The sequence below is a fragment of the Cheilinus undulatus genome, linkage group 2 (genome assembly GCF_018320785.1).
Source record: "Cheilinus undulatus linkage group 2, ASM1832078v1, whole genome shotgun sequence".
NCBI lineage: Eukaryota > Metazoa > Chordata > Actinopteri > Labriformes > Labridae > Cheilinus > Cheilinus undulatus.
The window spans coordinates 7,883,365-7,900,779 of NC_054866.1; the positions used below are offsets into that span (position 1 = coordinate 7,883,365).

Below are 17,415 nucleotides of genomic sequence, written 5' to 3' on the forward strand. Positions count from 1 at the left end.
GGAGGGGCAGGGGTTCCCCAGTATTATTTTGCCCATGATAAAAAAAAAAAAATCAGTTTCCTGACCAATCATTTTAGTGCCTTTTGATTCAATAATGACATCAATTACTAAGAAAAAATAAACTAAAATTCTGGACTTCTTAAGGGCCCCTGACTGCTCTGGGCCTGAGTAATCTGTACCCTTTCCCCCCATGCTACACCCATCACTACCAGGGTTCTTTTGCTCATGTTTGTTATGGATTGTTTTTGTTTGTGATATCAGACTAATTTCCACCATAAGTGAAGATATTCACCGAGTTAGGAGTTGTAACCTATGACTTAAGGTGTTCCTGAAGGGTGCATTGCTTTGCTATGAGGTTAACTCTCTGCTTTGTTCTTAACAGAGGAGATCCACATTGCCTCAGATTTTCAAGAGTTACTGAAGTTCTGTGATATTTCAAAAGAATTAGCACTCTCATACAGTGTTAATTTCGTAGACTAAAACTATGACTAAAAATGTTTGACAGCCTTTTTCCATGACAAAAACTAGACCAAGACAAACAAAAATAGATCTGTGATGACTAAAACTGACAAAAACTAAGCTTAGTTTTCATCTAGATGACTAAAACTGGACTAAAATGTAATTTAGTTTTCGTCAGACATTCAAAATCTGTGATATTTCTCCACTGTGGGTAAATCTGTCAAAAAACAATGCATCTGTAGCTATTCTGTCTCTCAGCTGTAGAAAGCAGGGACCCCAGGTTGGGAAGGGTGCAGAGAAAAAAAATACATAATACATAATACATAATACAATAAATGCTTGGACTAAAAGTAAAGACTAAAACGTGAGGACTTTTTATGGACTAAAACTGAAATGTTGAGTTTTCATCAATTACAAATAGACAACAACTAAAAAAGACAGAAATGACTAAAACGTGACTAAAGCTAAAATGCATTTCATTTAAAGACTAAAACTAAAATTTAAAATAGCTGCCAAAATTAACACTGCTCTCATAAGTGTAGTTTAACTATATGTAGTGTGGACTAGTGTAGACTTTTACTTTATTGTAGGATGTAGCTTTACCTGGTTGTAGATTCTTTTGTTACTGTTAATAAGGAAAGATCATATTTTACTGTACAGCTCCTCAGTAGGTCCTCAGAACTTAAAGCAAACTTTCATTATATACATTTTACTTTTACTAAAGTAACAGTACTTTTACTTGAGTACTGCCTGTGGCTTTATAGCACTAGTTCACACACCAGCCATCAGCTAAAAAGAAGCCAGTTAGTCTGTCTCTGTACTGTTTGATACAAAGGCTGAAGCTAAGAGATGGAAGAGGACGGAGACAATTGAAGACAGAGATTGACCGAGCCAGACACTGAAAGAAATGCAACAATTAAAAGGCAGAGCGTACATCCTTTCACATTTTATTCATAACAGATTGTACAAAATCTTTAGGCTTTGTTGTTGTGTGTCATCACATTATCATGTGTAGAGGCTTTACACAGTGCTGAAGGTGATTTCACCTGAAGTATGTATCAGGGTTGCATACAAATAAATAAATAACCCCATCTTATGCCCAATGTTTTCTCTTTTTCCATTTTCACCTTAGTTTTAATAGTTTACAAACCTGTCTCACCTGCCAGGTAATAACTGACCAGTGTAGTCATTTAACCACAGCCTTTAGACATCATGGTAACAGTTAGACACACATACCCATACTCCACATACAAACTGTTTGCCGTTAGAGACTAGCAGAGTCATGTTTGCACATCTGTGCTATTTACTACAGTGCAGTTGCACTTAGACACTCTTGGTTGAATTCCTACATACTGTTGCTTTAAATGACTTGCACCTTTATTTTAAACAACCAAAAAGCCCAGGGCTGGTAAAGATTGTTTAAAATCATGTGGCTGTTGTATTGAATGCAGTTGAAACAAGTCAAAAGCAGCAGTGCTGTCCACAAAGAGCAACTTCTTTCTCATCAGTTCTTGAACCGTTCTGAAGCTCCCGTCTCTTCCTTTTATCACCAGTGGAAGTAAACTCTCAGCTGAATGATAGGTTTATGTCCAATTTGTCTTTTTGAACAGAAATCTCCATTAAATTATTTGCCAGAGTGTCCCAAGTAACAGTCACATCATCCATCCTTCCATCCATTGCCCACTTATCCGGGGCAGGGTCACGGCGGTAGCAGACTAAGCAAGTCAACCCAGACATCCCTCTTCCCAGCGACACTTTCCAACTCCTTCTAGGGGACCCTGAGGTGTTCCCAGACCAGACAGGGTATGCAATCCCTTCAGTACATTTTTGGATTTCCCTGAGGTTGCGGAATACGGTTTCGGGACGTGCCCAGAATACTTCCAAAGGGAGGCGTGCAGGAGGCATCCTGATCTGACACCCGAACCACCTCAACTGGCTCCTTGATTCGAAGGAGCAGCAACTCTACTCCTAGTTCCCTCCTTATGTCTGAACTTCTCACCCTATCACTGAGGCTGAGTCCAGGCACCCTCCAGATGAAACTCATTTCGGCCGCTTGTATCCACGATCTCATTCTTTGGTCATTCCCCAGAGTTCATGACCATGAGTGAGGTCTGGGAGGTAGATCGAGGAGTAAATTGAGAGCTTTGCCTTCTGGCTCAGCTCCCTAATCACCACAACAGTCCTACACAATGCCAGCAGTACTGCTGATGCTGCACCAATCCACCTGTCAATCTCCCTCTCCCTTTTACCCTCACTTGTGAACAAGACCCCAAGATACTTGAAGTCTTACGTGCAGTCACGTGTCTTTATATTTCTTAACCAACTCTTCCAGGTCTGAAAAAGAAGAAGAGATTATTAAAATATATTACTTGTATCAATTAATTAAGTGGTCAGGGTCATTCTTCCTGCAAGTATTTACAACAGTTCCCACTTTAACTGACTACAGACTTCACACCACCAGTTCACACAGATGTGGGCATCATTGGAGTTTATACTGAACAGAGCAATATGGAGACATTCATTTAATCTGAGACAGTCTGGCTGTAGACCGTACATCTCTGAGGGTCACGCTCACAGACCGTTCATCTTAGACAGGTTTATCTCAGAGTGGAAACATGATAAAACTTTCAAGTTAAAATTACATTTTAGGTTAGGGGAAAGGGTTAGGATATCAAAAGTTTAAAGCAAAAAAAAAAAAAAAAAAACTGACCTGCAAAACCTGATTACAAAATGTTTAATAAAGCTGAGAAAGTAGTCTGCTTACAGGAAGCCCGTCTTCCATGAAAATATTCTAGCACAGCAAGTGTAGCTTATGTAGCTCTGTTAGCTAGCTAAATAGCTTACAAAGCTAAAGCTAAGCTCACACTTTTCTTGTAATATTTTATATTTTTAGGGAGCCAGATTTAACATCTAGCCAGGGACTGCAGATGGAAAGTAGCTTTTTGGCTAACTCTGGCATTTTTAAAGCAATGTTAATTAACATGCAGTGTCCCTGTAACATAAATAAAACTAAATGAATAAATAAACAATGCTGCTACAGTACGTATGCTACATATTTATGTTATCTACTAAGCTACGTAAGCTTTAGCTACATTGCTAAAGCTCAAGTTGCTAAAGCCAACTTAGCTTTAGATAACAAAGCAATGTAGCTAATGTAGCTACATTAGCTTTAGCCATGTTTGCTAAAGCTCCCATCGCTAAAGCTTACATTGCTAAAGCTCATGTTGCTAAAGCTAACTTAGCTACATTGGCTTATGTAGTAACATTAATTACAAAGTCAATATATCTACATAGCTAACTTTAAGCTAAGCTCACAAAACAGCTATGTAATCTATGCAGATATGTTATCTGCATAGCTATATCAGCTTTAGCCATGTTTGCTCATTTTTCTAATTCTTACAGTGCTGAAGGGAGCTTAATTACATTAGCTTATTAAGTAACGTTAATTATGTAGCTAGCATAGCTGTGTTAGCTTTAGCTCAAGCTTACAACACTAAGCAACCCACAGTTTGTGTAACTACTTCTAAAAGGCTCTAAACATAGTTTAATCCTGGAATAGATTCAGACGTTTTATTTATGGACTATCGCTTAGTCTGTGATGTTTCTAACATGGTGATTTAATGAATGTAACTTCCAGACTTTGTTTAACGAATAAAGTTGAATAAATAAAAAACAAAACGGAAAATAGGTTGTACAGGCAAATTTCAGCAGTTCTGTTCTGAGATGGTGTCTCAGATGAACAATCTGTGAGAGTGGCTGTCAGAGACGTGTGCTCTGTGTAGCTCGTTTACTGTAGAAGAGGAGTAGATATGTATTACTGACTATATTAGAGCAGTTTGTATTAGGGATGTGTGCGGTTAATCTGTAAAACAGTTAAATTTGTTCTTTGAATTAGCTGACGCAGGATTTACCAGTGGGTTAAACTAATGACCTATCATGTTTTATTAACACGGGCTTGAAATCCTGGTCTGTAATGCTCTCTTAAACTGTAATTAACCTCTTGCCACAAGATGTCGCTGTAGCCTCAGTTAATGGCCGCTGCCTTCCTGTCTGACCCTAAATGTAAATAAAGTGGTTCGTTGGCTGTTGAGGGTTAAACTCACGTGTAACTACTCAAATGAAGTGAAAAGAGGCCACACATCAAAGCTCGATTAATCTGCAAAAAGGAACAAAGGCTGGCGTTGCTAGCTGCTAATGTTAGCCACACTGTAGAAAGTCCATCAGGCTAACATCACACCCGCTGACACAAAGACCCTGTGAGGAATTTGACTGTTTTCTAGGGATTTTCTACCCTTTAAGACTAGTCAGTTAAACGAAATTTAAATGAGCATTTAGCCGAATAGGGAAATAGACGCTTAGGAACATCCTTAGTTTATATGAAACAGCATCAGTGCGTTAACAGACACTACAGTCTACAGTGTTGTTCAATGCTTAACCAGTAAAATGAAACTAAAGTTCTTAAGTGATGTCTTGGTAAAACCTACACTGCTGACATATATTCTGGTCTTTTGTATGTGACATGATAACAAAAAGAAATCAAATCAGTCAATCAATCCTTGAGAGAATAATCAAATAAAATATACAGATTCTGGAGTCTGACAAAATAATCTGACATCTTTGATGACTTTTGTGCTGAAAATCACAGCTCAGTGTGTGCCTGGTTATGGAAATACTGCCAGTTGTTTCACAGAAAGTGCTCACAAGGTTCAGACAACTAGCTATAGAAAATAGGAACACAAACACGGATCAAATATCTGTAATCTTCCTCTTTGTTTCCCATAATAGGGGTTAGGTATAACTGAAAACTTATTTAGAAGCTGGTACTTTTAGTTGTGTCTGATTTTAAGACATGCAGTACGTACAGTGCTTAACAAATGTATTAGACCAACACCCAAAGTAAGGTTTATACCACAGCTGCCCTAAATTTACAGAATTGCTAATTACCAAAACCATTTTTGATGTTTCTGCAATGGTTAATACACCAATGTGTAGAAGCTCTTTAACCCAAATGATATTTTTAATGCTAAAAGATAATTATCATTGTTATCCATGAATTTTCAAATGCACTGATTTACAAAAAACTGAAAAAATAGTAAAGTACATTATTGTACTATTGTTTTAGTGGTTGAATGTTATGCTTGATTAATTTCTGACTTCTCAGAGAAGCCCAGTGAGCCAGCTTAAACTTGGATATAAAAAGGTGAATTCAGTTTGAAATCCTTCATTCCTGTTCAAAATGGTAAAACGTGTAGAGCTCACTGAAAATGGAAAAGTCCGCATTAGTCCGCAGCTGTGGCATAAACCTTACTTTGGGTGGTGGTCTAATAAATATTCACAAATAAAAAATCCTCAAATAATATTCACAGTGATACTACACTACTTCATTGGCATAGCCCTCCAATTAACCATTTCATTTTCTGTTTATATCATAAAACAGTTAGTCAAAGCTTTTCTAGAAGAATTATTATGTATTACATAATTAAAATATACAGTGCTTTGAAAAACTATTAGGCCCCTTTGCATGTTTCACCCTTTCACTGATTTTATAAATCAACCATGGTCAATATAATTTGGCTTTTTGACAAAAAGCCTCTCTAATGTTAAAGTGAAAATAGATTTCTATGAAGTAATGTCAATTAAATACAAATTTGTAGTATGAAATTAGTGACTGCATAAATATTCACCCTCTTCAAGTCAGTATTTAGTAAATGCACCTTTAGCTGCAATCACAGCACTGAGTCTGTGTGGATAGGTCTCAATCAGGCTTGCACTTCTGGATGCTGCAATTTTACTCTATCCTTCTTTGCAAAACTGCTCAAGCTCTGTCAGGTTGCAAGGTGATCAGGAGTGAACAGCACTTTTCAAGTCCAGCCACAAATTCTCTATTGGACTGAGGTCTAGGTTTTGACTCGGCCACTCCAGAACAATCACCTTGTCGTCTTTAAAGCATTTCTGTGTAGCTTTCTCTGTATGCTTCAGGTTATTGTCTTGCTGAAAAAATAAATCTTCACACAAGCCCTAGTTCTCTTGCAGACTGAATAAGATTGTCCTCCAGGATTCTCCTTTATGTTGCTCCGTTCATTTTACCCTCTACCTTTAAAAGCTTGGCTGCCAAAAAGCATTGCCACAACATGATGCTGCCACCACCGTGCTGCACAGTGGGGGTGGTGTGTTTGTGGTCATGTGCATAGTGTCTTGTCTGATGAACAAAAGGCTCCATTTTGGTCTCATCAGACCAAAGAACTTTCTTCAACTTTACCATGGAGTCTCACATGCCTTTTGATGAACACTAGTCCTGATTTAATCTGACTTTTCTTCAACACTGTCTTTCTCTTTGTCACTCTCCCATAAAGCTCTGACTGGTGAATAACCAGCAACAGTTTTTGTGTACAGAGTCTCATCTCAGCTGCTGAAGCTTGTAACTCCTTCGGAGTAGTCTTGGTGGTCTCTCTCACTAGTCTGAATTTAACTGAACTCTGGGGGATGTTCAGAGCCTTGAAAATGTTTTGTATCCTTATACTTTTCAATTGCCTTTTCTCTGAGTTACTTGGAGTATTCTCTTGGCTTCATGGTGTAATGGTAGCCAGGAAGACTGATGAACTAGTGACTGGACGTTCCAGACACAGGTGTCTGTATACTACAACCACTTCAGACACATTCACTGCACTCAGTTGATCCCTATTTCACTAAGTGTGAGACTACTAGCACCAGTTGGCTGGACCTCTGTTGAATTAGGTCAGTCACTTCAAAGAGGGTGAAAATTTATGCAGTCACTGTTTTAATTGTACACATTTTTATTTAATTGACATTACTAAGTAGAAATTTGCTTTTGCTTTGACATTAAAGAGTTTTTTTTTTTTTTTTGGTATTTTTAATTTGTAATAGAATCCAAATTACATTGACCATGATGTACAAATCAATGAAAAGGTAAAATGTCTAAGGGGGTAATACTTTTTAGGCACTGGAGTTTACTGACCAGTTATTTTTAAAGATATATTCCTTTCAAAAGTGGGTTGGGTCCTACAGGTCCTACTAGCTCCACAATCCATGGCTAAACATATATTCAAAGATCAATTAAACCTTAAGCTCAAAAACCCAATTAATTCTCTCTGATTTGAACAAAGGAGCAGAATTATTCCAACTACTCACAGCAGAGCACTGTTCGATGGAGTAGATTGTAGCCTCGGTCAGGGTTGTTGTTCAGGTCAATGTTGAAAAAGAACCTCAGCTCCCGAGGCACCTGGGAGCGGTGCAGGTTCTTAACCAGTGGAATAGTCCGATGGGACATCGGCCCCTCTGATAGAGCCTGCTGGGTCACAAATTGGCACCAATTGTCCTGTAGAAAGCTTGGGGTGATTAGCAGAGCCCATAGGTGGCTGTTCTCCACAGCGTCACATAGTTCTGTAGAAATTGCCCCTCCTGGACAGCTGTCTCTCTCCCGAAGAAAGCACCTAAAACCACTGGAGGAAGCCTCCAGGAAAGAGACGAGGCGTTGAGCCTCTTCAGCATCACTGTCCACAGAGCTGTGACACACCAGCACATCATACTTTCTGCTCCATCTCTGTGGCGAGCTCAAAGCAAAAGATGGCTGGAGAGGTTTAGATGGGGCTGTGCCCAGTGAGGACAGTGCAGCTGAGGATGAGGAGGAGGTTGAAGACTGTGCCACTCTCGCCTTGGCTCCATGTTGTGCTGATAAAGGCCCTTTTGATTTCAACAGTTTCTGGAGCCAACCTGAAATGTAAAACTCAAACTTAAAAATGTAATCATGAATACGGTTGAAGAAGTTTAAAATGCAACCAAAGAGATCATGCTAACGTAATACATAACTGAATCCATAACTCACAGTGCATGCTGTTTTAAATGTCATTCCGACTGCTAGATGCCTTGCCAGAGTCCTTCAAGTCAAAAAATGATCCCATTTCACATCCAGACAACAGCCAGCAAAACACATGTTGCACTGACAGGCGAGGCAGACTAACGGAAAACTTTGCTGTGCATCACTGATAACACCAGTAAAAAGAGGAAGCTCCAATACTGCTGAGAAAGACGCCTCCACAAGCAGCTGTCACATGCAAATTGCATCAGAATTTCTACTTGTGTGGTGAAGCCTTTTGAACCTTTGTTTAAGGCATAATTTACCTTCTTTGTACATGAGACTGGCTCCTTTTCAACTGAAGGACATTTATGCTTCAATCAATCTGCACCAAGAGCTACAGTGCTTAACAAATGTATTAGACCACCTGTCATATTTGTCTCAGAGAGCATCCAGCATCATGAAGTGCTTCAATGCGGACTCTTTCATTTTCAGTGAGCTCTCCACGTTTTGAACAGGAATGGGGAATTTCAAACTGAATTCACCCAAATTTGTGCCAGCTCACTGGGCTTCTCTGAGAAGTCAGAAATAAATCAAGCATAACATTCAACCACTAAAACTCATTTTTCTGTTCAGGAATGCAAGTAAAAAACTATAATTTGACATATTAATCAAGACATATTAATGTGCTTTACTATTTTTTCTTTTTTTTTTTTGTAAATCAGTACATTTGAAAATTCATGGATAACAATAATAATTCTATTTTAGCATTAAAAATATCATTTGGGTTAAAGAGCTTCTACATATTGGTGTATTAACCATTGCAGAAACATCAAAAATGATTTTGGTAATTACCAATGCTGTTAATTTAGGGCAGCTGTGGCATAAACCTTACTTTGGTTAGGGTTAGGGTGGTCTAATAAATTTTTTAAGCACTGTACATGGCACACCTCTTAGCCAAGGACTCTGATTGTGTGTTTAATCCTTCTATGATTCTATGCCTTTACTGTGTGGTTGGTGCAGGAATTCCTAAGTGTCTACAAAACTCTGAACTAGAGATCTGTTGAGGGTGTAGAAACAGTTTATTTGAAATTAATAAATTGATGATTAATCATTTACTAATGTGTCAGAGAGCATGGGAATTATTTTTTCAGGTTTTACATCAGTCATTCAGAGCAGGGGTTCTCAACCTTTTCAGCCTGTGACCCCAAAAATAAAGGCGCCCCCCCCCCCCACTGTACCTGAAGGTGGCTGAACACAGCCATGCACAATCAAGAATAGTCATGTGGAGACAAGGCCGTCCATTAGGGGGTATAAAGGGAAGAGCTTTCTGAGGCCCAGCTCTAAAAAACAAACTTGGGGCCCATGGAGGTTAGCAAAACCATGGTCTATTTTATAGTTAAGCTGTGATATGCATATTTTATATTTAACTTAAAAAAATAACCACTCTAATCAATGAAACAAATCTCTTTTTTAAATCATGTTTGTAGTATATAGCCTTCTTAAAAATGCAAATCTATTTTGTTAAAAAACATTAAAATGGGTAGAAAACTGAAAAAAGGTTAATAATGGCAAAAAAATTGGTGGAAAAGGTGGTGTTATTGAATCTTAAAAGTAGTAGAAATAGGTTAGAAGTGGCAAAGGTTATATAAGAATGCAAAAAATAACCAAAAAAGGCAAAAATGGGTCACAGTGGCCAAAATGGGCATAAATAGTGGTAAAAGGGAATTAAAAAGTGGCTGAAAAGGCTTTAAATTGGCACAAACAGGTGGAAATCTGGTGAAATGGATAGAAAAATCAATAGAAACTGGCAAAATACTGCTAACGGAGAAAGAAAAAAATAGGCAAATATAGGCAGAAATTGGTCAAACTGTCAAAAATGGGCATATCAGATAGTGAAATGTATTAAAAATGGGAAAATTTGGGCATAAAATGTGGTAAAATGGGGTTAATAGTAGCATTAATAGTTCAACAGAAGCAATATTAGGCTTACGTGGCAAGAATTGGTTTAGAAGTGGCAAAAACAGGCAGGAAAAGGTGGTGGAAAGAATAAAGTGGTCAAAAATAATTGTTAAATGGCAAAAATGTGTTAAAATTTGTGGGGAAAATGATGAAAACTGGTTAAAATGAGCCAAAAAATGGTGTAAAGTAGCAACATTGGAATTTAAAAAATATTCAAAGTTTTTTTAGGGAATCTGGAGACCCCCTCTTAGTTTCTTGCAAGGGGGTCCTGACCCCAAGGTTGAGAAACACTGATTTAGATAATAACATCTACTGCTACTCTATATTATATCCCCTTTTATTCAAGAAATAAAAAGTGATTTCTATGATCACTTAAATATAATCAACTGAAAGTAAAAGCCAAATAATGTTCTGAAACCTTGAGGGTTTATCATGTGGTCTTGCATAACCAGTCAGCACTTCTACAACAATAAAAACCTCCATAACTACTATCTATAAGGATTAACTATTAATTCAACATGAATTATCACTTAAAGCCCACTTGAATGCTGGTTGCAGACCAGGCTGTAATCAAAGTTTGCTGCTACCACGTCATCCTTTAAAGGGGACATACTTTACCCTTTTAGGATAAGTTTATATCCGTCTCAAAAGTCCCAAAAACGTGCCTGTGAAGTTTGTTGCAAAAAAAAAAAAAAACCCTCCAGTATTGGATTTTTGTGTCTAAAAACCCCTCTGTTTCAGCGCTGCTCAGAACAAGCTGTTTCTGTGTCTGTGGCTTTAAATGTTAACAAGCTGTCTGACCACGCCCCTCTCAGGAAATGGATGTGACTTAGGCCGGCCACACACTAGACAATTTTTTAATCTGAAACGATTTTAAAACAGTGAGAGACCACAGACTTCAGGACAATGTCCAAAGATTTTTCATCTTTAATCCTCTGAACGCACACACTAGACGACTCAGCCAGACTGTCAGATCACCAGAGACCACACACCTCCCGACCTGCCTATGACCTCACGGGATCAGATGACTTCAGGAAAAAAGCAAAACACGGATGTCTGTCGATACCATCTTGCTGTCTCTCCACAACAGGCTGTCCTGGCATGTTACAGGTGCAGCAAAAATCATAGAACATGGGAAAGACTCAGGATGAAATCCTGGCTGAAATTAAGGTACAGTTTTGTTTGTGGTTGTGAGTGGTGAAAGTACGTATGATCCGGCTGTGACGCTACCCCGTCCGCTCGCTCTCATTGGTTGTTGTGGGTACTCCATCAGCAGCACTACAACCTAGAATCATAAATATCAAACGTGTCTGATATTTATGAATCGGGATTTCGGAGGCTTTGAGACAATTTGGAGCAGTCAAACAATCGTGTTGACGCCACACACATGAGGATTATTCCGACAAATAGTCATTTGTGACGAGGCTCCTCTCGAAATACACCCCCACGATCATCGGGGGAGGCGAATCTTGCCCTGAACTGTGCTTAAAATCCTGTGGTGTGTGGCTGGCCTTAAAGGATGTGGCTCTCCTGATCACCTCTCAGCGGGTGGAACCCTCATGAGGGGAAAATCTGAGAACGGCTTGTTTTCTGCATAATTTGGCTGTGATATTTTGTGATGTTAAAAAAACACAAAAGAGTGGGGCAAGCCAAATTTACACTTGCAGTGTGTCATGAAGTTGGATGTTCTATTTCAAGCAGTGGTGACCAACTTCCTGCTAGTGAAAGTCCCCTAAAACATCAACAGAGAAAGCTAGATCTACCCACCGGGGTTGAAAATGAACTTTCTGCCTACCTGTGGCTGCTGGAGTCAAAACCAATTACCACCTTTATATTTATTTTTTTACCACAAACTTCGTTTCAACAAGCATCATAAGGTAATGAGGGATTGTATTATAGTCCAGGCTTGTTGTAGTGAAGTTATGGGCTGTTTAATAAATGGAAATGTTTCAACAATTAAAGAAAATACTGGCATTCTCTCTGTTTTGTTCATAAACAGAATACAGTTCTGGTTTTTTTTGTTATTTTGAAGCTGATTAGAGTTTCCATCGCAGCCAGGACCTTAAATGCAGATTTAAAAGCAACTTAACCTCAGCTGAGAGGCAAAATAATTTGCTTACAGTGTGAATTAGACCCAGAACAGTGTCACTGCACAAAAATTTGTGGTGCAACAGAAAATATTTTCAGTTTTGTTCCTTTTGGTCAGGTGAAAACATGACATTTAGGTTAGGTTATACTGCTGTACTCATTTGAAAAGATATTTGGCTTGTATTGACTTTTTCTGGAGTCATTTCAAGCTGTCTCTGTCTTGTTTACATATAAATCAGATATTGATCATTTCACAGTTGACTCATAATATCACTCATAAAGCTATTCGTCTTCTATTTCAAATGCAGGAAAGTCATAGCATGACACTGACCTCATGTAGGAAAACATTTATAGGGGAATGCATGTTTAAGACAAGCTGACTGTTTATCTAAGCGTCAACAAATGCAGAAAATCCCACCGTTTAATGATATAGTTACAGCTGCAGCTCTTGCCTTTCCGGTAAATGTACTTTCAGTCAACACTCTCTCTGGATTGGCTCAGGCTCATCCTCGTCCAGTAAATCATGATGGACTAAAGCTGAATTGCAACCGCAGCAGACCTTTTTAGCACAGGAAGTGAGTAGGCCTGCACGCTATTTTTGTTCGTGTGCTGGCAATTAGTCAGCAAATGCCTCCAATTCTGGTCCACCTTTTGATCTCAGTGGAATATAGAAAAACAGCTCCTTCTGTGAAAGATATCTTATCCTGCAGAGACTTTTTATTGGAGATTAAGCCATAAAACAATGGCCTGTTTTGTTATCCCAGTTACACGCTTTATCCCCAGGCCATTTTAAATGCAACTATAGATAAGAAAAACCCCAGAATGTGCACTACAAGTTAAAGTTTACTTACAGTACTGAGTACTAGAGATACTACTGACACCTGAGGGGGTTGAGAAGAGAAGAGAAGAGAAGAGAAGAGAAGAGAAGAGAAGAGAAGAGAAGAATTAATTCATCCTGAGAAGGGAAATTATTTCATCATCGCCACACAATGGCCACAAAGGACAAAGGTGGTAAAATACAATAGAATTTGTATTATGATAAGCAAATAAAAAATAGCATTAAATTATATACAGAGCAATGATATGCACGAACATATGTTTGTAAAAAAATGGTCCAATGAGAATGGGATGTTATAGTATGTGCAGTAAAAAAGAACAGGGCAATTAGATAATACAAAGATATACAGATAACAGGGCGGTTTGGTATCAAAGAATGAATATTAATAGAACTTAAGAATATTTATGAATAAAATATGTGTGGTTAAGAGTTTAAGAGTAAGAAATATATAATATAATGTCATATAATATAATTTAAAATAATACAATATAATATAATATGATATTAAATAATACAATACAATATAATATAATATCAAATAATATAATACAATACAATATAATACAATACAATACAATACAATACAATACAATACAATACAATATATTATATGCAGTATTTATGGCATAATGAATCTGAACAGTGAGTATTTTTTTTAGTTTATTTATTTATCAAGTGACAGTGTTCAATGGCATTGATCATTCATACAAAGTAAATGAACTGCCCACACTGCCAAAGATACCAAAAGCTGGTTCAATGACCATGGTCTCACTGTGTTTGGCCTGACCTAAACCCCAAAGAGAATCTATGGGGTATTGTCAAGAGGAAGATGAGAGACACCAGACCCAACAATGCAGATGACCTGAAGGCCACTATCAAAGCAACCTGGGCTTCCATTACACCTGAGCAGTGCCACAGCCTGATTGCCTCCCTGCCACGCCTCATTGATGCAGTAATTCATGCAAAAGGAGGCCCAACCAAGTACTGAAGGCATAGAAATGAACATACTTTTCAGAAGCCTGACATTTCTGTTTAAAACATCCTTTTATTATTGATCTTATGTAATATTCTAATTTTTTGAGACACTGAATTTTGGGTTTTCTTATCTGTAAATCATAATCATCAACATTTCAAGAAATAAAGGCTTGAAATATATCACTCAATGTGTAACAAGTCTGTACAATATATGGGTTTCACTTTCAGAAAAGAGTGACAAAAAATATTGAACTTTTTCATGATATTCTAATTTTTTGAGCTGCACCTGTATAAAGTGCTGAGCATTATCATAAAATAACTATGGTACAGTATTATCAATATAGAAATACAGGAAGGCAATTGATATGTCATGACCATTACACATTAGTAACATTAAGTAGTGCCTAAAGTGCCACACAGAAGTAAAAGAGAAACCAAAATTCACCTCTAGCATTTTGAGCTACCAAGCTTTAGAAGCTACATTATAAAATAACCAAGACGCAAAAGCAGCAATATAAAAACACAGAATGGCACAATGGCAGCATTAAATAGTGCTTAAAACAGTGGTTCTCAAAGGGTGTGCCGAGGCACACTGTTGAGCCTTGAGGCAAGTCTAGGAATTTTTCTAACTGCACATTATAACTACAACTATGCAACAAAGATACTATAACTAATGCCTTTACTGCATGCTAGTGTCAGACATTGCATTGCATCATGCAGCACTGCATGCTCACTATCTGTTATGTGTTGAATATGCAATTGTCTGCCCTATAAATTGACTGTTTTCCACACGTAGGAATATAACATCTCATGCTTTTACTTAGTGGAAAATTGGAGTTGTGGTGCCTTGTATTGACTAGCCTCTTATGGCTATGAGCCACATAGCTTTGACTCCATGTTAGCACAAGTCAGACCATAACGTTTCATAAATGGAGGATATGCATGCCCAGAGTCCCAGGTGTGCTTGCGCCTAGGAAATGTTCCCTTCCGGTTCACTAACCCTATCAATTTTTTATGTCTTTTAATGTCTTTATGGCTCAAGTTATAATCAAATAGGAAACTTTTACTTATCAGTTTAACTTTTAAGGATGTTTTTAAACTGTCTCTCTACTTAGCTACTCATTTTTTTTTTAACATTTTTAAATTTAATCATTAATTTAAAGCTACATGATCAAAAATCTGTAGTTTGACCTGACAATCACAATCTCCACTTTGTAAAACAAGCCAACAAGTTTTAGGAGTGAGAAAAGTAGAAGAAAATTGAGATTATCCTCTGGTAGGACACTCCTGGTGCCTTGTCATCCTCTGTGCTACCTCTGTGCTACCTCTGTGCTACCTGCTTGTCCATCTCAATGCAATAGAAAGGAAAATAGTAACAGCATGACTGGGGATAAACCTTGCATTATTGAGCTGCATTGCACTCCATCACTCACAGGCTGTCAGGATACTACAAAAGACAACTCAAAACTGATTTTGTAGTTGGCGCTCGCCCACATTGCGTGCAGCTGTGACATATTTTGGCACGTGTAAAAGAGGCTATTTTGCAAAGATGTGAATATGGTGTGCCTCGTACAAAAAAACTTTGAGAACCACTGCCCTAAAATACAACAGTTACATGAAAGAGTAACCCAGATTCATCAGTTGCATTTTGAGCTACTATGATTTAGGAGCTACATTATAAAATGACCTAGATACAGTAGCAGCATTATAGCATCATTAAACTATAATAACTGCATGACTAAGTAAACAGGGGATGACAGCTATATTCTGAAGTGACCAAGATACTAATGCAGATTCACTGCTCTGCACATCTGAGGCAGTAGGTGCTAAGAGAAACTTGCTGGATCATTGCTGACAAAACTGATTACTCAGAATCCAGGTTTTAACACCGTGGGTGAAACTTTGAAGCTTGCATATATTGTGCACGTCATGTGGAAGTTTATTCCATTCTTTAACCGCCTTATAAGAAAAGGCTGACTGAGAGAGGGCAGAACTACGTTTTGGGATGTTACAGTCACCTCTAGAGGCCGAGCGTAAGGCTCTGCTCAGTGACTCAGAGCGAGGCTGCACAAAAGATTTTAAGGGTGGAGGAGCAGCGTTATGGATTATTTTATGTACTAATCTAATATCTGAAAAGGTGATGAAGTTATCAAAGCTCAGCAATTTGTGTTTCTCAAGTAGTTTGCAGTGATGGTACTGCCTTGGTTTCTTATCCAATATTTTAAAAGCTTGGTTATAAAGTGATCTCAGTGGATTCAGAGCAGTCATGATAGCCTGTGACCAGGAGGTTATACAATATGAAATATGGGAAAAAATCATGGCATACAGATAGGACTTGGCTGCTTCCATGGACAGAGAATTATATTATAAATTGTATTATGAGTATAGAACAAATAAGTACCAGCTTTTATGATAGTAATAATATTACAGTGTGGTGCATCCATTATGAGCAATAAGTTAAACTATGAAAGATAAACAGTAGGGATGTCTACTTGAGGATGGTGTCAGCGTGCCAGTTGAATGAGCTAAAGCCACGCCCACTCGCGAGACATACGATCCTCTCAGATCTAAATAATGCTACAACCAGACCGGAGGAATAATCTGTCCGCTATGTTAGTGTATTACAAGCCACCAGACAAACAATCACATTTATGTTGTGACATACAGAGAGTTTAGAGGTAATAAGTCTTAGTTTCATTGTCATCCTGTTTTTAACACTTCAGCCATTCCTAATTTTTCATTTTCTGAGTTATGTGAAGTTATGTTTTGATCCAGTTTATGAGATGTCTTGGATGGTTAGCTCAGTGGGTTACCCTGCTGACTTTGACCTGGGAGATTGATGGTTTGAATGGTCAGGTCCTTAACTTTGGATAAAAGTGTCTGTAACTGTAACATCAGGAGTGCCACATCCACCTCCTGAGAGGGGTGTGGTCAGGAGCGGAGTCGGACAGCTCATTAACATTTAAAGCCACAGACACAGAAACGGCTCGTTCTGAGAAGGGCTGAAACAGAGAGCGTTTTAGACATGCAAAATCCAATACTGGAGTGTTTTTTCAGCAACGACATACGTCCCCTTTAATATAGATGAGCAATTAGCCCACCCTCTGACCTCACAGTGAACTCTAGCCAGAGCACAGCTGTCTGGCTTTGTGCCAGTGTAGAGACTGAACACGGAGACTAAGTTTACTGTTTTCTGGCACAAATCTCTCTGTTATGATACTTTTAATGATCCATAGGCCACCGTGGCAAATAGATTGAAACATTTGGAAAATTTAACTCA

The 17,415-nt window shown here is 38.2% G+C and overlaps 2 protein-coding genes across 5 annotated transcripts in view; one reads left to right on the forward strand and one right to left on the reverse strand.

The window, feature by feature from the left end:
- The window catches only part of tbrg1 (transforming growth factor beta regulator 1), a 150,747-nt gene that overhangs the window by 106,289 nt on the left and 27,043 nt on the right, over positions 1–17,415 (forward strand). The window lies entirely within an intron of this gene.
- Positions 1,403–8,426, reverse strand: LOC121518812 (toll-interleukin 1 receptor (TIR) domain containing adaptor protein). Its single transcript, XM_041801441.1, has 3 exons — positions 8,303–8,426; positions 7,609–8,190; positions 1,403–2,793 (listed from the first exon to the last, which is right to left on the reverse strand). Exons 1-3 carry the CDS (start codon positions 8,307–8,309, stop codon positions 2,756–2,758), a joined length of 627 nt encoding a protein of 208 aa, XP_041657375.1. The 5' UTR covers positions 8,310–8,426; the 3' UTR covers positions 1,403–2,755.

Bases quoted from the DNA above. Each gene is read 5' to 3' on its own strand.
- LOC121518812 (XM_041801441.1), bottom strand. The intron at 2,794-7,608 runs GTGAGTAGTTGG...CTTCTTTTTCAG, and splicing joins CCATCGAACAGTGCTCTGCT to ACCTGGAAGAGTTGGTTAAG.